Raw genomic sequence first — 19,869 nt, forward strand, 5'->3', positions numbered from 1 at the left:
GATGGCAAATGAGCAGAAGAGGCTGAGAATTGTGCTGATAAGAGGTGAAAAGGCTAAACAACTGGCAGAAAAGAGGTGAATCAGAAGAATTTCTTCTGAAAAGAGGTAAAGAAGCAAAAAGATGAGCTGAAAAGAGGTGTAGAAGCAGAAGTGTTTGCTGAAGATGGCTGAATTGAATGACATAATAATATTAGTGTAATAACATTATAATAACAGCTGATGACATAATAATAATGATGATGATGATGATATACTAATGTTCGTTAGTAATGAGTAATTTTATAATGATGGCTAGCTTTCAGTTAATCTCCTCCCCCCGAGTCTGTATTTTATTTACCTTCCACATCGACACCATGACAGAAATGAATCACAAACCATCCTTGAATAAAGCTTTATTGATCGTGACGATGATGATTGAACACAAGGTTCATTGCCTCTGAGGGAAACGTGTGAATGTAGCTTAAGATCAAAGCACAGATTTAATGTTAGACATCTGAGACGTGTAAGACAAACCCAACAGCCAATCAGAACAAGCCTGAGTGCGCTCATCTGAGTATTGTTCAGACTTGCAGAGTTACACCCACTGCGCATCAGGAAGACATCTGCGCCACCTGCTTTATTTTGGGGGCGGGACTAATGTTCAGAGAGAAAATGTGTTTTGTAAATAAATTCATGAGTTAAACGGGAACACGCTGCTGCTGGACACATACGTGACACACCGAATGTACAGCGTGCTGCTGCTGGGGTCATCGTGTGTGCGTTTCTCAGAGGGGTCAGAGGTCATAGGGGCGGGGCTGTTCTTGCTACCACCATAGCTCGTCACCCCCGCTGCTTCTAGTGCTCGCCCTCTCCCGCCCGTGCAGCCTCATCATCTCCAGCACACTCCGGGCATAGGCGTCCCTCAGGTTCACGCCCGGCCCCGCCTCCCCCACCGAGCCACGGGCCAGCCGCTTCAGCATCTCGCCGTGTCGTATCGCCGCCTCCTTCACCTTCAGGGTGAAGTAGCAGGCAGAGAAGCGGTCGTTGATGATGGCGATGGGGAGCGCCAGGATTAGGATCCCAGACAGGATGCAGAGGAAGGCGAGCACCTTACCCACCGCCGTGTCGGGCCGCACGTCCCCGTAGCCCACCGTGGTCATAGACGTGGTCGCCCACCACCAGGCGGTGGGAACGCTGGTGAAGGTGGTGGCAGGAAGGTCGTGCTCCAGGGCGAAGACTGCGGTCGCGAAGATGGAGATGCCCACACCGAGGAAGAGGAGCAGAAGGCCGACCTCCTCGTAGCACTGCGCGATGGTCATACCGAGAGACTTCAAACCTGGAAGGAAGAGAGACGGAGGTCACAGACGGCGTTTATACACCTCTTACTATTATTGATCCTGTTTTCTCACGACTTCCTCCCCCTAACCCAACAGCTCCCTTCCTGAGCTTGGTTCTGCTGCACGTTTCTTCCTGTTCCAAGCGAGTTTTTCCTTCCCGCTGTCGCCAAAGTCTGATTCTCTGGATTATTGGAGGGCCTACCTCACAATATAAAGATCCTCAAGGCAAGTTGTTATGGTTCTTTGAATATATATGTAATGTGACAATTCATCCATCCATTCGCTCCCGCTTATCCTTTTCAGGGTCGCGGGGGGTGCTGGAGCCTATCCCAGCTGTCATAGGGTGAGAGGCGGGGTCCACCCTGGACAGGTCGCCAGTCTGTCACAGTGACAGACAACCATTCACTCCCACATTCACACCTATGGGCAATTTAGATTTTTCAATTCACCTGTCCCCACAAAGAGCATGTCTTTGGACTGTGGGACGAAACTGGAGAACCCACGCAAACACGGGAAGAATGTGCAAACTCCTCCTATATATATATATGTATGTATATATACATATATATATATATATAGGTATAAAAAAAACACCCAGCACGCCCCTGCGGGCGGTTTATCCTTCAAGCTCGGGTCCTCTACCAGAGGCCTGGGAGCTTGAGCGTCCTGCAGTATCTTAGCTGTTCCCAGGACTGCGCTCTTCTGGACAGAGATCTCCGATGTTGTTCCCGGGATCTGCTGGAGCCACTCGCCTAGCTTGGGAGTCACCGCACCTAGTGCTCCGATTACCACGGGGACCACCGTTACCTTCACCCTCCACATCCTCTCGAGCTCTTCTCTGAGCCCTTGGTATTTCTCCAGCTTCTCATGTTCCTTCTTCCTGATATTGCTGTCATTTGGAACCGCTACATCGATCACTACGGCCGTCTTCTTCTGTTTGTCTACCACCACTATGTCCGGTTGGTTAGCCACCACCATTTTGTCCGTCTGTATCTGGAAGTCCCACAGGATCTTAGCTCGGTCATTCTCCACCACCCTTGGGGGCATCTCCCATTTTGACCTCGGGACTTCCAGGTTATACTCGGCACAGATGTTCCTGTACACTATGCCGGCCACTTGGTTATGGCGTTCCATGTATGCCTTGCCTGCTAGCATCTTGCACCCTGCTGTTATGTGCTGGATTGTCTCTGGGGCATCTTTACACAGCCTGCACCTGGGGTCTTGCCTGGTGTGATAGACCCCAGCCTCTATGGATCTTGTGCTCAGAGCTTGTTCTTGTGCTGCCATGATTAGTGCCTCTGTGCTGTCTTTCAGTCCAGCTTTGTCCAGCCACTGGTAGGATTTCTGGATATCAGCCTCCTCTATCTGCCGGTGGTACATACCGTGCAGGGGCCTGTCCTTCCATGATGGTTCCTCGTCTCCCTCCTCTTTCTTGGGTTTCTGCTGCCTGAGGTATTCACTGAGCACTCGGTCAGTTGGGGCCATCTTCCCAATGTATTCTTGGATGTTCGTTCGTTCGTGTATATATATATATATATATATATATATATTTACGTATACATACCTATATATATATATATATATATATATATATATATATATATATATATATATATACATACATATATATATATTTACGTATACATACCTATATATATATTTACGTATACATACCTATATATATATAAAAAAAACACCCAGCACGCCCCTGCGGGCGGTTTATCCTTCAAGCTCGGGTCCTCTACCAGAGGCCTGGGAGCTTGAGGGTCCTGCGCAGTATCTTAGCTGTTCCCAGGACTGCGCTCTTCTGGACAGAGATTTCCGATGTTGTTCCCGGGATCTGCTGGAGCCACTCGCCTAGCTTGGGAGTCACCGCACCTAGTGCTCCGATTACCACGGGGACCACCGTTACCTTCACCCTCCACATCCTCTCGAGCTCTTCTCTGAGCCCTTGGTATTTCTCCAGCTTCTCGTGTTCCTTCTTCCTGATATTGCTGTCATTCGGAACCGCTACATCGATCACTACGGCCGCCTTCTTCTGTTTGTCTACCACCACTATGTCCGGTTGGTTAGCCACCACCATTTTGTCCGTCTGTATCTGGAAGTCCCACAGGATCTTAGCTCGGTCATTCTCCACCACCCTTGGGGGCATCTCCCATTTTGACCTCGGGACTTCCAGGTTGTACTCAGCACAGATGTTCCTGTACACTATGCCGGCTACTTGGTTATGGCGTTCCATGTATGCCTTGCCTGCTAGCATCTTGCACCCTGCTGTTATGTGCTGAATTGTCTCTGGGGCATCTTTACACAGCCTGCACCTGGGGTCTTGCCTGGTGTGATAGACCCCAGCCTCTATGGATCTTGTGCTCAGAGCTTGTTCTTGTGCTGCCATGATTAGTGCCTCTGTGCTGTCTTTCAGTCCAGCTTTGTCCAGCCACTGGTAGGATTTCTGGATATCAGCCACCTCCTCTATCTGCCGGTGGTACATACCGTGCAGGGGCCTGTCCTTCCATGATGGTTCCTCGTCTCCATCCTCTTTCTTGGGTTTCTGCTGCCTGAGGTATTCACTGAGCACTCGGTCAGTTGGGGCCATCTTCCCAATGTATTCTTGGATGTTCCTTGTCTCATCCTGGACTGTGGTGCTGACACTCACCAGTCCCCGGCCCCCTTCCTTCCGCTTAGCGTACAGCCTCAGGGTGCTGGACTTGGGGTGAAACCCTCCATGCATGGTAAGGAGCTTTCTTGTCTTTATGTCAGTGGCTTCTATCTCCTCCTTTGGCCAGCTTATTACCCCAGCAGGGTACCTGATCACGGGCAGGGCGTATGTGTTGATGGCCCGGATCTTGTTCTTACCATTCAGCTGACTCCTCAGGACTTGCCTGACCCTCTGCAGGTACTTGGTGGTTGCAGCCTTTCTAGCGGCCTCTTCATGGTTCCCATTTGCCTGCGGGATCCCCAGGTACTTGTAACTGTCCTCTATGTCTGCAATGTTGCCTTCTGGTAGTTCAATCCCCTCAGTTCTGACTACCTTCCCTCTCTTTGTTACCATCCGACTACACTTCTCCAGTCCGAACGACATTCCAATGTCATTGCTGTATAGCCTGGTAGTGTGGATCAGTGAATCGATGTCTCGTTCACTCTTGGCATACAGCTTGATGTCATCCATGTACAGGAGGTGGCTGACAACTGCTCCGTTCCGTAGTCGGTATCCGTAGCCAGTCTTGTTAATGATCTCACTGAGGGGGTTCAGGCCTATGCAGAACAGCAGTGGGGACAGAGCATCTCCTTGGTAGATCCCGCACTTGATGGTAACTTGTGCTATGGGCTTGGAGTTGGCCTCTAGTGTTGTACGCCACATCCCCATTGAGTTCCTGATGAAGGCTCTTAGGGTCCCATTGATCTTGTACAATTCTAGGCATTCCAGTATCCAGCTGTGGGGCATTGAGTCATAGGCCTTCTTGTAATCAATCCAGGCAGTGCACAGGTTGGTCAGTCTGGTCTTGCAGTCTCGGCTGATTGTTCTGTCTACCAGTAGCTGGTGTTTTGCACCTCTGGTATTCTTGCCAATTCCTTGTATGTATACGTAAATATATATATATATATATATATATTTACGTATATTTACGTATACATACATATATATATATATATATATATATATATATATATATATATATATATATATATATATATATGGTAAAAAAAAAATATATATATATATATATATATGGTAAAAAATATATATATATATATAAAAAGCTTTCTGGAATGTATGTATATTTTTACCATATATATGTATATATACACATATATGGTAAAAATATATATATATATAAAAAGCTTTCTGGAATGTTCATTTCACAACGTCAGGGTTTGGAGATCCTGGTGATATTGTTGGATCTTCAGTCCTGATCTTTAGTTCCCTCGGTGGTTCCCGATCGTTTTTAGGTCACAGGAGATGAAGCCTCTTCAGGACTCTGGCGTGTGATGTGCTCAGTGAGTGTGTTTGTGCAGCAGACCGTTAGTCACCCTCAGCTGTTATACCTGCAGATTACACTTGTAACCTATTTTTCTCTCAGTTTTACAGCCCGACTTCAGTCTTTGCCTTTTCTCTGTATTATTTATTTCAATAGTTTAAGATGATTAAAGTTCCTCCCTCTGCCTTTTCCTTTTATTATTCATGAGCTGAGTCCAGGGATGATCAGCCTTCCCCAAATCACTCAGATCAAAGCGCTCGTACGTCAGCCTGACACACTCGGGCTCACGTAATCATACTTCCTCGCTCATTCGCCAGGATGAGAATCTATATATATTCTGGTCTTTGTTGTCCTCGGAGAACCTCCCGGCTGTAATCTCACAGCAGCGGCTTCGCTCTGACAGGATTTCCATTTCTTCTTCTCTCCCCGGATCTTTGCATCATGCCTTAAATCCGTCACATGCAGCGCTCTAATAAAACTGCCATTTCAGGCGAGTCTGATCTCACACCTACTTTTACAGGAACTGATTTCACACTCCAACCCTCTGCACATCCTCCTTCACTACATCCATGAACCTCCACCTGCCTGCAGCTCAGACCATCTCAGCCTCTCTGACTCTGAGCCGTCCCTCACGTCCAGCCTGCTCACTGAACACCTGAACACCTTCAGCTCGGCTCCACCCATCACAGCAGGTCTCACCTCCATCCTTTGACCTTCCCTTTTCACGGTGTCCTTCTGTCACACTTGCCTCCACCCGCTCCACCTGCCTGCACTCTCTTCGTCACCTCTCTGTAGACGGTTGAGCCCAGGTATTTAAACTCATCCTCTGCTCCAGCATGTTCACCTGCCTCTCTCTCATTCGCACACATGGATTGTTTCATCTTCTACAACTTTCATTCCTTTTCTCTCCAGGCTCACCTCCACCTCTGCAGAGCAGACCTCCACCTGCTCTAAGCTCTCACTGGAGATCATAAAGACTCCTGCCTGACATCATCTGCAAACAGGAAGGGCCTCAGAGCAGATCCCTGATGTACTCCCACCTCCACCTTTATCCCAGCTGTCACTCATACGCACCCTCACCACTGTCTCATAAACAGTGCAAATGAAGGCTTTCAGGTGCTGATGTGGTATTTTGTGCTAAAACCTAAAGATAACTAGTGCTGCTGCGATGCACATGCAGAGCAGGAAAGCCTTTAAAGTAACTCATTAACAATTATCATTGACCGGCTGGAATACATCCAACACGTTTCATTTCTCCTTTGTTAAGATATTTGAGTTTAAAGAAAAGACAGAGCAGCTGGAAATGTGATAAGAGTCAGTGAGACTGATCCTTTCTTAGAGTATTTGAATCTGAAAGGTGTCTGAAGAAAACCCAGCAATCATATGACCCCGATTGAGCAGCACTTTGGCGACAGTGGGAAGGAAAAACTCCCTTTTAACAGGAAGAAACCTCCAGCAGAACCAGGCTCAGGGAGGGGCGGGGCCATCTGCTGTGATTGGTTGGGGTGAGAGAAGGAAGACAGGATAAAGACATGCTGTGGAAGAGAGACAGAGGTTAATAACAGATATGAGGAGTTTTTACCTGTCAAGTGCCGGCCCAGCTTCAGCATGCGGAGCGACCTCAGGAGGCGGAGCACCTGCACCACACGGCCCATGTTCTCCAGCTCAGTGGATCCTCCGTGGAGGTTCTCCACCGCCAGTGTCACGTAGAACGGGAGGATGGCGAGCAGATCGATCACGTTGGGAATGCTCCGACTGAATCGGCACTTGTCCCTAACGCAGAGGAACCGAAGCACCAGCTCGATCGTGAACCACACGACACACACGTATTCCAGGGCGTCGAAGAGCAGCGGAGCGCCGATGCCGAGGCCGCCCACTCCAAAGTCCTCACCTAAGTCCAGCGAGATGAGCACCATGTTGATGACCGACAACACCACGAAGAACATCGAGAGCGAGCCAAAGGTCCGAGCAGCGCGCGATGACTCGGGTTTCTCAAGGACGTCCCAGAGGCGGCGGCGAGTGCCTGGGCAGGCGATGCCCGCAAAGTCCTCATCCCCATCGTCGGCATCGAGCTCCCGTTGTACCTCGAGGCTTTCCTTCTGCTCCTTGCGGCGGTAGTAGCGCTCACGGCAGCAGGGGTTGATGCAGAGCTCGTCGATGCCCCAGTACTCGATCTCCTGCAGGAAGGAGATCTCACACAGCTCCTCCATGACGTGCAGGTGACCCGTCTGGTAGTAGTTCATCACGTACCTGTGGACAAACACAAAGACACAGGTGAGCTCAGTCTGCACGACTCTGACTGAAGAAACAGTCCAAACAAACATCCAGAGTCTGGATCAGAGCAGTTCAGGGTGACGGTCCAAGCAGAGACCTGCCAGGCTTCAGTGCTGTTCTCCTGCATCCTTCTAAAGTCCAGCAGGGGGCGACTCCTCTGAAGCCTGATTGGACAGAAGTCTACGAGGAGGTGATCCCCCTGCTTAGCCGATCTCTGGGCTCAGTGACGTCCGTCCTTGTGGCTTGAAAGAGCCTTGGCGTCCTTCATCTGAGATAAACCAAAGTCCTCTAATCGTCACCTGTTCATGGAGCCAAAATAAAATTTATAAGGTGAACACGACCGCCGCCATGTCTCTTATGTTAGTGAAATCTCACCATATTGGCGTGATGAACGAAAGGTGGATTAAACTAAAAACCAGGACAGAGTCATGTGGTAGCGACCGCAGAAGTAGACAGGAAGTCCCGCTAAAGGGACTTCAGTCAGACTGAGACCAGAAACCCATCAGGACGGAAGGACTGAGCTCAGAGATCAGCTGAGCAGGAGGAACACCTCGTCAGAGACTTCTGTCCAATCAGAGGAGTCGCCCCCTGCTGGATATCACAGTATATGTTCATAAACCTTCAAATTTATTTGGTTTAAATTAGAGATGGACTGATCCGATATTACCTATCAGTATCGGTCCGATACTGACCTAAATTACTGGATCGGATAACGGAGAGAAATAAAAAATGTAATTCGAACCATTAAATATCAGAAAAGCACCTCACAAAACTTGCAATACAGCGTAACTCAGCTCATAACCGTAGCACGTGGGAGCAGTGTGGTCACGTGATCGAGCGGCTGTGTGTATTTGTAGCCTCACTACCAAACCAGCATTTCATCCCCGAGAGAAGTAAGTTCATCTCTGAATGTTTGTAAAGCATTCCAGCGTTAAGCTTAACAACTGATATATATGGAGCGACTGCCTCCCCCTCCCTCTCCTGTTGCTGCTTCAATCATGATCAATGATCAGCTGATCGTCTCTCTTGTTTGTTTTTGGCCCACTTTGCAGCAGAAAGAGGAAACCAGCGGCTGAACAACAGCAGCACGTTTAAGCTTGATCAGCTGTTGTTAGAATTTATTTAATATTACTTTCTACACCAGGATCTTTTTCTACGCAGCTGACACTGTGCAGGGGCGGATCTAGCAAAGTTTAGCCAGGGGGGCCGATAGGGCATTAACAGGGAAAAGGGGCACAAAGACATACTTTTCTTTCTTATTCTCATTTAAAATGTCGGCTTTTAATAAATAATTATCTGAATCTTACAACCAAAGTTTGAATCTGATGTAAAATATATAGAAGTCCATTACTGTATATAGTAACTATTAAGTCTAATATATATACCCTAGTAAGCTGTAGTACTTTTTCCTTTGGGAACCATCTGTGCAGTCTGCAGTTTTGTTGAAGAAAGATGTTGAATCTATTTAATTATTCTTGAAAAATAATTGATTTCTGTGCATTTTTTCCCACCCTGCATCAAATTAAAGTTGATTACATCGATTAAGCATCATGAGGTGGAGGGTGGGAGGTTCCCTATTTTTTTTTTTTTTTTGCTGGGAGTTTGCAGCCCTATTAGTTAGGTTGCTTAATATTTCTGCTAAGTACTCTTTAAAATACCAGAACAGGGAGGATGGAGCAGGTTTAAGTTTATTAGATTGATCAGTTTTGCTGAACTGTGAAATATTTTGGGTGCAGTGTGTTTTTTGCATACAGGTATAACAGAATAGCTTTAGTGTTTTGTTTATTTAAACTTGAGTATGAACTTATACAAAATGCAGTAAGATATTAAAAAAACAGTTTTATTGATTAAAAACACTATATCGGATTCATATCGGTATCAGCCGATATCCAGATTTATGATATCGGTATCGGACATAAAAAAGTGGTATCGTGCCATCTCTACTTTAAATCAGATGTCATGAAACAAGAAGAAGAAAAGACAGAAGGAAACTTTATTTTCCCGTGTTCAGAGCCCGTCACCGTCTGAGCGCGCCCGATCAAGGCACGATGCTTGCCGTCAGCGTGCCGGACGTGACCCTGCTATTTTACTGCAGAAAACTGAGCCGACTGAGCATGCTCACTCTTCACTTCTTCACCCTTACTAATCTGAACAGAGGTCACCTGAACATAGACCGCCAGGTGTGAAGTGAAGCTTCCTCTGAGCAATGGCAAAGATAAAAGGGAAGAAATGCGATCGAATTTTAAATCAGATGTCATAAAAATATAAAAACAGACAACAACACCTAAAAATCTGCCTGTGTGTTGATGGTGTTGTCATGGTAATCTGAAATCCCGGCCACATGATGAAAACAAAAACGCTGAACTCAAACCAACTCTGGAAGCTAAAAAACCCTCAAATAATTTATTTAAATAAAAACTAATAAAAAATAGAAACCTATAAAGTCTGCAGCTCTGAGTGCTCTTACATTTAGTTTTTAATTTTACGAGTCATCAGCGCCGTGTCTACAGCAGCTACAGGCAGGCCAGCACAAGCACATTAACTTTAAACTTTAACTTTAAACTCGTTGTCTCTGCAAGGAGAAAGAGCGCCACCTACTGGAAAGCCTGGGAGTTCCTGTCAAAGAAGAATTCGTTCTCCAGGAAGTCGGCATCGTCGCAGAGCTCCAGCGCCGAGTCTCGGCTGCAGCAGGCCAGTTTCCCCAGCCGGGTCTCCGGGTAGGACGCCAGCAGATCCTGCGACAGCATGTAGCGACTCCCGCCAACGTTGATGATGAAGAAGTTGAGTGTGTCGCTGACGCAGGACGCCGTCCGCTCGCTGAGGAAAACGCTTGACTCCAAAGAGACCAGGGAGGCGGTGTCGCCACACACCTCCGACCCCAGACCAGCCATCGAACTGGAGAAGACGCTCATGGTGGAGGAGGAGCTGGAGGAGCACAGGGGTGAGAAGACAGCATTTGGCCAACAGGGGGCACACTGACATGCATACAGCGGCCTGGTTGTTGTTTACGCTTAAATCCTCAACAACACTGCTGACTGGTGGAATCGGCTCCTGTCAGGAAGCATTGACGTGTTTATGAGTAGAAACTGCTGAATAAACATGAGCGACTTTAATCCTGCTGCTGGAGCATCGAGAGAGGATGTGATTGTTAAAGAAAGCAGCGAGTCAGTCCCCAAAAACCTTTCTCTGTACCCGTAAACACCCGATTACTCTTTTGTTACTAAGAACGGAGAGCAGGAGCTGGAAGAAAGGAACGAGACGTGTCGCTGTATGCAGATGAGACTCTGTTATGTGTTGAGGGGAGGATGCTAAGTACGTGCGCCGGCAGCATGGACGAATCAGAGAGAAGAGAATCAGGCTGAAAGCATGAAGCAGATCTGCGCTGTATGGAAATATCGCAGCGAGCAGTCCTAAGTAATCTGATGAATCTCTTCCTGTCACCATTCATTCGTTTTTCTGTGGTGTCTCTGTCCAAATTTGTCATTCTTACTCTGAATGTTCCACGAGGAGAGAGCGAGGTGCTGTCCACCACCTGAAAGCGCTGCTGGGTGTGGTTGGCTCAGACGTGTGAATCACTAATGAAGCGTCCCAGTGGACTCTCTGATGTGTGGACGTAAACTCACTTCCTGTTTGACAGTATTGGCTGTGAAGCCTGAGAACAGCAGGGGGTCGAGTGTCGACACATTTTAACAACAAATGTATAGATAACCCCCCCCCCCCCCCTAAAATGGTTTGTTCCAGCTCTCCCCTGCTCTGGCTCCAGCACCGTTGCTGCCAGAGCGATGGTGGCTGAGACGCAGCGGAGCGGAGGTGTTAGTGCCTGCCTCAACCCTTAGATGCACATGTGGGGTCAAAAATGACCCCACAGGTTGTTTTTCTTCGAAATCTTTAAAATGCAAAGTTGTAATATATTCATATTCCAGGTATTCCTCATAAAATATGTGTGTAACATGAGGCCATTTGCATTTTTTTTTCATTAATTTATAAAAAATGCAGTTTTTGTATCACTACCCCACTCTTCCACAAGTGGGGTCAGAAATGACCCCAAGCAGTTCCTCTGGAATCTTCTATGAAACTTTCATTCCTAGCATCTCTGACTGACCCACTTACACTTCTGATGGATCAAGAATTAATTTTTACACAGTAACATACATGATTTATAGTCAGGGCTGCACATAAGTGGTCTGCAGGTGCACATTCGCTGTCAAAATAAAAGTATTCAGAGAATACGCGCTTCTTTTGCGGTGGAGGAACACCAAAGTAATTGCTTACGGAGCTTGCTTCTTCGACATCTTTAAGAGTTCTGAACAAATGTCTGTCCTCCTCCAGAACATCTAATGTACGCAAACGAGCATCCCAACTTCTTATCTGGTGCGTGTCTTTTATTTTGACAGCGAATGTGCACCTGTGGACCATTTATGTGCAGCCCTGTTTATAGTTTCCTGTGCATTTCAAACATTGTCCTTTCTGATGTTTTTTTTTAATATCTAAAGTAACACGGCCGCTATGAGGCCAGCTAGGATCCCTGTGGCCCTACAAATGATCCAGGACGGATGGGATGAAGAGCCCGTCAGAGGCATTGACTCAGAATCTGACATCTAAGATATAGAGGACCCAGAGTATTGTCCCCCCCCCCCCCCCCCCCTTCCCCACTGAACAAGCCAGTCAGACACAGAATGAGCCCCTCTTACTGCTCTAGCCACAATATTCTGAATTAGTCAGCCAGGGCTTGCACCTGGGTCTAGTACTGTCTCCCCAGTAAATGCATGGAAGATGTTCATGTCTGATAATATAATAGAAGAGGTGCTGACATGCACAAACATGGAGGCACGAAGAGTCGCCACAGACAGGGGAAAAGAGTGGAAAAATGTAATCAAACATAAGCTCCTGGCCTTCATTTGATTGACCATCCTTGCAGGAAGTGAGACGAACTGGGATGTACCAGTCGGTGTGCTTTTTGGGAGTCCTCTGCATAACCCATTGTACAAGGCCACTATGTCAATTCAAAGATTTAAAGATATTCGCCCGTCTTGCACTTTGATGACAAGAGGACCAGAGCCTACCGACTGAAAACAAACCACGTGGCAGCTTTCAGCTACATATGGGGCCTGTTCCTGGTCAACTGCAGGCAGAAATTCATCCTCAGTGACTGTGTTACAGTGGATGAACAACTTGTGCCTTTCAGAGGGAAGACCGAGCTCCTGCAGTATATGCAGAGCAAGCATACAAAAGTGGTACAAGTGATACAAAAACTGCAATTTCTTAAAATTAATGAAAAAATAAATAAAAATGCAAAGTGCCTCATGTCACAAACATGTTTTATGAGGAACACCTCAAATATGAAAATATTACAACTCTTTGTTTTAAAGATTTGGAAGAATAACAACTGCGTTTATAGCAAAATGCATTGTTTCTATTTGGGGTCATTTTTGACCCCACTCGTGGAAGAGTGTAGGTACTGGTAGGATGTCTGTGAAGGTTCTCAGTCATCCAGGTCATCGTGGTCAAAGGAGCTTGCAAAGAAAAGCGTCTGGACTTCTTTAAGTTGCTTGAAGACGTTTCACCTCTCATCCGAGAAGCTTCTTCAGTTCTAAGGTCAAATGGTGGAGAGTCCCAGATATAAACCTAGTGGGAGTGACCCCCCACAGAGGTAGAGTACTGGTAGGTTGTGCATCCAAGGGTTAAAACAGGACATATTAGCTGCATTTAACCTTCAGTTGCTCTTTATATAGTTGGTAGGAGTCAGAACATGTTTCTTTTTAGCTGAAAAACAGGTAACCTGCAGTGTTGGAAACATGTTTTCTTACAATGTTTGCTGCCCTACAATCCGTCCTGCTCTGTAGTAAAATCAGCGACATTTGACCGCCCTGTTGCTCCCATTGAAATGTATACAGCCTGTTTAAAACCTAAAACTTAAAATTGTCTGCAGCCTGCTGTTGTTACCACTGTCCTGTTTGAAATGGGTACTAACTGACTGGATGCCCATTAACCTTATAACTCCTGTTGTGTGTGTGTGTGTGTGTGTGTGTGTGTGTGTGTGTGTGTGTGTGTGTGTGTGTGTGTGTTTTGGGGCCACCCTGGGGCGCACACATGTCAGTGCGCCCCAGGGTGGCTGTGGCTACAATGTAGCTTGCCAGCATCAGTGTATGAATGTGTGGATGACTACTAAAGCGCTATACAAATACAGGCCATTTACCATTGTTTTTGTACAGACAGCCAGGTTCATAATGGATATAAGGAAGTTTTTTTTCAAAAAAAAGAGCCACATTCAGGTAAAAGTGTAAAATCAAATGATCCCTCAATCAAGAATAATGTTGGATCTGTTTCAATATTTATATCTTTTATTAGATGTTCGTGTGGTTTGGTTATTTTCCTTTTGGTTGAAACTAAACTGAGAGAGGAGTATTTTTAGTATTTTTTCATATTAATGTAATTTTTCATCTAGTTGAATCTATTTGTGTTCGATTGTCAGTCCAAAGAGGGAACGTGAGGAGAAAGTACAAGGTCAGGAAGAACCAGGTAAGCAAACAGACAGGGAGCAGTGACAGGCAGAAACTGTGAAACTGACAAAGAGAAAAACCTGATTTTACTCACAGTCTGGAAGTTGTGTCCTCCCTGTATTAAAGCTGCTAAACAGAATCTGCTAAACAAACTGGGCTGAAACATTTTGAGCCTCTTTAACAACATCCCAACATAACATTATCATTGATTGGGGAGATTGAAATTAATGATATATTTGTATGTGGTTCAGCCACAGCTCTGCTAAAACCTCAGCCAGTAACAGGTCGGCCAACCTTTGGACCGTCCAGTTGTCTGTATGACTGCCGCAGTACGTGCATCACATGTGCTCACTATCAGAAAGAGCCAAACAGCCCTGGTGGAGCGAGCAGCTGTAAAGAGAAGCAGATGCTCTGTTTCTAAAAATGTTTTAAGCTTGTTTCAAAGATTCTGTACAGCAGCTTTAAATGTTTTCCAAAAGCACACACACACTTATCAGTGTTTCTCACACTTGTTACAGTGTGGACCACCTGATAAAAGGTCAAGCTGTCCCAAGCACCACTATGAAAGCATGAAAGTCATAAATCTTACAACACAAAATTAGTCTTATTAAATTAGTAAAATTAGTATCTGCAGTAAAGATTTTTATTTGTAATAATTTATTCTGTTTTGGGAGTGTTTTTTATGTATCTGTATTATATTATACACACACATTAAAAGTGAATCTCTGTCCAAAAAACGCAGTCAGTTTACTTTTTACTATGAGCATCATTCATTATTCTCCCCCAGTAATTAAGGTTAGCATATGTATTTTTCTATTCCAATCCATTCTTCTTTAGCAGCATTTAAATAACCTTGATCAGATTTGATGGTTTTGTTACAGACTTTTCAAAAAAGTGTTTTGCTTTTCTTTCACAGATGTGGGATTAAATTGTGTTCAAATGTACAAAACAGTGATGTCATGTTTTGTGACGAGGACCCAGGCACAGAGAGACTTGATGAATTTAAGAATCTTATGATTTATCTTGCCTGGCTGGGCAGCTCTCACCCCCAAAGCTCTAATGCTTGAATCGCCCCTGACCTGTTTACAGGAAGACGATGACGGTGATGATGAAGATGATCAAACCAGCAGCAGAACATGAAACATTTCCCTCCGAGACTTGAGGAGAACACAAACACACCTCAGTTTACACCCCCCACCCCCACCCCCCAGGTTAAAGTGACAGTTTGGGTCTTTTATTAAAAGCTTAAAATCTTCGTTTAAGCAAAGAGTCGATGACTCCGTTTGGAGAGAGTCTTTGCATCAGCTGCAGATTACAGACGTGTCCTAAAACACATGCACAGAAATGACAGGTCACAGTTTTCAGACCACCTGAGAGCTGCTTCAGTGAAAACACCTCAGCTGACGGACTCACCTGCTCCAAATGAAGAGGCGATAGCTCCACGTCCTCACATGCTGACAGCAGAGAGAAAGTCCAGCTGGTGTCAGAGACGAGGAGGTGTTCAGAGAGGAGGTCTGTAGCAGGAGGACCTGGCGCTCCCTCCAGCTCTCTGCTCTCTCTGATTCGCGGTGTGCTTTTAAAACTGAGGCTGTAAGTATGGAGGCCGCTTAGTGACACACTGCAGTATGAGGTGGCAAACAAGCAGCACCCTGAGAGCAGCGGTGCAGACGTGTGAGCATGCATGAAGATGAATAAAGCAAGTACTGATATTCCAGTCATGACTGATATCACATCTTCAGCATCAGTGTTAAAGTGATGTTGGTCATCACAGCTGTGAGTATCAGGACTGAGTATCATGGCTGAGTATCAGGACGGAGTATCATGGCTGAGTATCATGGCTGAGTATCATGGCTGAGTATCAGGACTGAGTATCATGGCTGAGTATCATGGCTGAGTATCAGGACTGAGTATCAGGATTGAGTATCATGGCTGAGTATCATGGCTGAGTATCAGGACTGAGTATCAGGACTGAGTATCATGGCTGAGTATCATGGCTGAGTATCAGGACTGAGTATCATGGATGAGTATCAGGACGGAGTATCATGGCTGAGTATCATGGCTGAGTATCAGGACTGAGTATCATGGATGAGTATCAGGACGGAGTATCATGGCTGAGTATCATGGCTGAGTATCAGGACTGAGTATCATGGATGAGTATCAGGACTGAGTATCATGGCTGAGTATCAGGACTGAGTATCAGGATTGAGTATCATGGCTGAGTATCATGGCTGAGTATCAGGACTGAGTATCATGGCTGAGTATCGTGGCTGAGTATCATGGCTGAGTATCAGGACTGAGTATCGTGGCTGAGTATAAGGACTGAGTATCAGGATAGAGTATCATGCCTGAATATCATGGCTGAGTATCAGGACTGAGTATCATGGCTGAGTATCATGGCTGAGTATCAGGACTGAGTATCGTGGCTGAGTATCATGGCTGAGTATCAGGACTGAGTATCGTGGCTGAGTATAAGGACTGAGTATCGTGGCTGAGTATAAGGACTGAGTATCAGGATAGAGTATCATGCCTGAATATCATGGCTGAGTATCAGGACTGAGTATCGTGGCTGAGTATAAGGACTGAGTATCAGGATAGAGTATCATGGCTGAGTATCATGGCTGAGTATCAGGACTGAGTATCGTGGCTGAGTATAAGGACTGAGTATCAGGATAGAGTATCATGCCTGAATATCATGGCTGAGTATCAGGACTGAGTATCGTGGCTGAGTATAAGGACTGAGTATCAGGATAGAGTATCATGGCTGAGTATCATGGCTGAGTATCAGGACTGAGTATCGTGGCTGAGTATAAGGACTGAGTATCAGGATAGAGTATCATGCCTGAATATCATGGCTGAGTATCAGGACTGAGTATCGTGGCTGAGTATAAGGACTGAGTATCAGGATAGAGTATCATGCCTGAATATCATGGCTGAGTATCAGGACTGAGTATCGTGGCTGAGTATCATGGCTGAGTATCAGGACTGAGTATCGTGGCTGAGTATCATGGCTGAGTATCATGGCTGAGTATCAGGACTGAGTATCGTGGCTGAGTATCATGGCTGAGTATCAGGACTGAGTATCGTGGCTGAGTATCAGGACTGAGTATCAGGACTGAGTATTGTTAAGGTTCAAAATATTGGGGATGGAGACAAGAGAAAAAACCATAATAACAACACTGGTCCGGCCGGGTTGAGTCAAACGATGATTTTAATGAACACACGCGTGGGAGATGGACACTGATGCAGACAGCCTCAAAATCTCAAAATGGTGGAGCATTGCTCAAACTTTTATAGCCTCTGGTGCCTCCACCTTATCATACAAAGCCTAAACATTCACATGCTTTCTCTCACACAGCGCCTAAGCTACGACCTTGGCTCCCTGTTTATCTGCTCCTGCTGAAATGGGGCAGAAAACTCCAGCACACTCTGTTCTCTTCTACTCAGACAAATTAGATTTCTTATAACTCAGCAGTATAATGCATCATAAAACAATATCATTCATTCACAACAAGTCAGCAGTTTAATGTAATGCAAATCAGTTTAACTAATGCAATAGTTATCAGCTTCTTCTAATTCAGGAGAATAATGCAAACTAAAACTACATAATAATTCACAATCTTTAATTAGGGGTATAACATGGCATAAAATAATATTATAATCTAACAGTATCATGGAAACATGAAGAAAACAAATGATCTGTGCAGATTACAGCTGTTGTTTCAGGACAAACTGTGAGGTCGTACTTCAGGATGGTTAAAGGAAGAACGTGATTTGTGTTTCAGCTCAAAGACGCAGGATGGTGATCAGCGTGAGAACGCTGCACAGACACTGCAGAAGCTGCTCACACAGGAAATCGTGGAACAGTGGATTTGAACAGCTGTGAGGTCATCGAGGGCCTGGAGCAGTAAGAGGACGGGTGTTGTATCGCAGGACGGCTGATCGGTTTGTTGCACTGACTCATTATTATGTTTTTCTTAATTTGGCCCTGAAACTCTTTGTTGTTTATAGACTAGATTCGCGCATTCAGCTCATATATTCAGTGTTAAAATAATTATTATAGGTAAAAACAGTCTACCTCGAACACGAAGCATAAAGAATGTGTACTCACCGTTTCAGGTGTAAAACACTCGGCTGGGCTCACACGCGTTTGCTGGCTTTATAAGTCAAAGTGGCATTTACATAAAGTTTTATTTCTTAATCATTCTCGGTGTGCTTCACTCTGACACCACGAGGCTTCCGTCAGTAACAAATCTGCCTGCAGTGTAATCTGATTACTTCATTCCCTGCAGGCAGAATTCATGTTTTTTACAGTTTTGCTTTGAATTCTGATTGGACAGTTGACTCTGCCCACTGTGTGGGGTGAAGAGGAAAAGGCGGAGCAGCAACCACCCTGTTCCCGTCCACAGAGATGAAGACAAACATCCAAAGTGTGAAACTTGATAATAACGAGAGCGAGCTGGTGTGCAGCCATACGCGGCATTAATCACCCTCCATACAGGACGCCCCTCTCTCTGAGATGCTGCTGCTGTTGCTAGGCAACAGTGCGACTGAGCCCGAGAATAAAAATGTGCTCCACTTTTGTGAGCCTCACAGACGCTGCTGCCACAGCGCCACCATGTGTCCGGCCTGGAAATGACCTGCATAGCAAATTCAAAAGTGTTAAATATGTTGGTGTTCGTACTTTAATTTGACAGTTACAGTCTTTAGACGTAAGTCTGAGGTGTAAAATAATACTGTTAAAATCGAGTGTTTCTATATCAAATCTGGAGGCGTTACAATGGAAGCGTGAACTCTTGACCTCTGAACTCTGAACTCCTAAAGGGGCTATGACACTAATAGTAAATGCACAGACTCCGGCCCCAGCACGAAAGTGAAGCCGTTTCAGAACATTTTGCTCTACAGATTTCTGAGTTGTCTGCCATGCTTGGTAAGTCATTTTTTTCTGAGATTGTTTTAATTATTATTACTTTCTTTTACTTTTGTGACTTTTTTTGAGTTGAGACAAAGCGGCGTGAAAGGCATTAGCCTCGCTGCTCGGTGAAATCTGTTGTTTGCAGCCAAACACTATAGCCTTGGAAAACAGCTTGTATATGAATATTCAGTCAGGTTTTGGCTCAATTACACCTAAAACAATGTTTAGATTGTTGACATAATGATGCTACGTGAAGCCTGAAAACCACCAAACCGACGTAGCAAACAGCAGAAGCGCTGACTGTGGGTCGACATCCCTGCAGAGTTTTGTGCACACGGTTTAGGTCAAAATGAAACAGACTGTTTTATATGTAGTTCGGCATTAACTGTTGTCTGTGTTCTTCGGTTGTTTGAGAGAGCACCATGTTAACAAACCTGTTCTGATATTGGCTTTAAATATGGGCAATGGATTCGTATCTGGAACTGTCTTTTGGGAAAATACAAACCACGTGTTACTCAGAAATTCTCTTTTTTTTTTGTACTGTGCTGCAATTAATTAGTACACAATTAACTTTTATTGACTCTGCACACAGGATATGCTTGGGAAGGTGGGATATGGGGGGAGTTGGAGCTCCACAAAGTGATGAAGGGAGGACGTTCATATTGTACTGAAGAAAAGAGTAATGAGCGTGCTGTTTGCACTGCCAGCTCACATATGTCCCTTTGATAAACAATATTCTAATGAAAGTCAGAGCATGTACACTGGTGCACAGTTCAAAACAAAGGTTATTCAGAAAAACATGGACTCTTTTTAATAAACGTTTGTTTCCAAAGGAATTTGTAAAATTTCAGAAGTTTTACAATGAATTGGAAGATAACTCCGATGTAGTT

The 19,869-nt window shown here is 45.4% G+C and overlaps 1 protein-coding gene across 1 annotated transcript; it reads right to left on the bottom strand.

Annotated features, from left to right (window-relative positions):
• Window positions 1-374: 374 nt before the first annotated feature.
• On the bottom strand, window positions 375-15,604 carry kcnv1 (potassium voltage-gated channel modifier subfamily V member 1). Its single transcript, XM_085292920.1, has 4 exons — window positions 15,481-15,604; window positions 10,166-10,492; window positions 6,876-7,543; window positions 375-1,315 (listed from the first exon to the last, which is right to left on the bottom strand). Exons 2-4 carry the CDS (start codon window positions 10,477-10,479, stop codon window positions 804-806), a joined length of 1,494 nt encoding a protein of 497 aa, XP_085149046.1. The 5' UTR covers window positions 10,480-10,492; window positions 15,481-15,604; the 3' UTR covers window positions 375-803.
• Window positions 15,605-19,869: the final 4,265 nt, after the last annotated feature.

Source organism: Mchenga conophoros, linkage group LG11, assembly GCF_057382185.1.
Source record: "Mchenga conophoros isolate Kocher_MC1m ecotype Shallow Benthic linkage group LG11, M_conophoros_male_GT1.1, whole genome shotgun sequence".
In the NCBI taxonomy this organism is placed as follows: Eukaryota; Metazoa; Chordata; class Actinopteri; order Cichliformes; family Cichlidae; genus Mchenga; species Mchenga conophoros.

What these genes read in the sequence shown, in the direction of transcription:
- kcnv1 (XM_085292920.1), bottom strand. Translation starts at nt 10,479, where the DNA reads ATGAGCGTCTTCTCCAGTTCGATGGCTGGTCTGGGGTCGGAGGTGTGT. An exon ending in AGGAACTCCCAGGCTTTCCA is followed by an intron (nt 7,544 to 10,165) that starts GTAGGTGGCGCT and finishes GTTTGTCCACAG; the next exon opens with GTACGTGATGAACTACTACC. An exon ending in GCTGGGCCGGCACTTGACAG is followed by an intron (nt 1,316 to 6,875) that starts GTAAAAACTCCT and finishes TCTTCCTTCCAG; the next exon opens with GTTTGAAGTCTCTCGGTATG.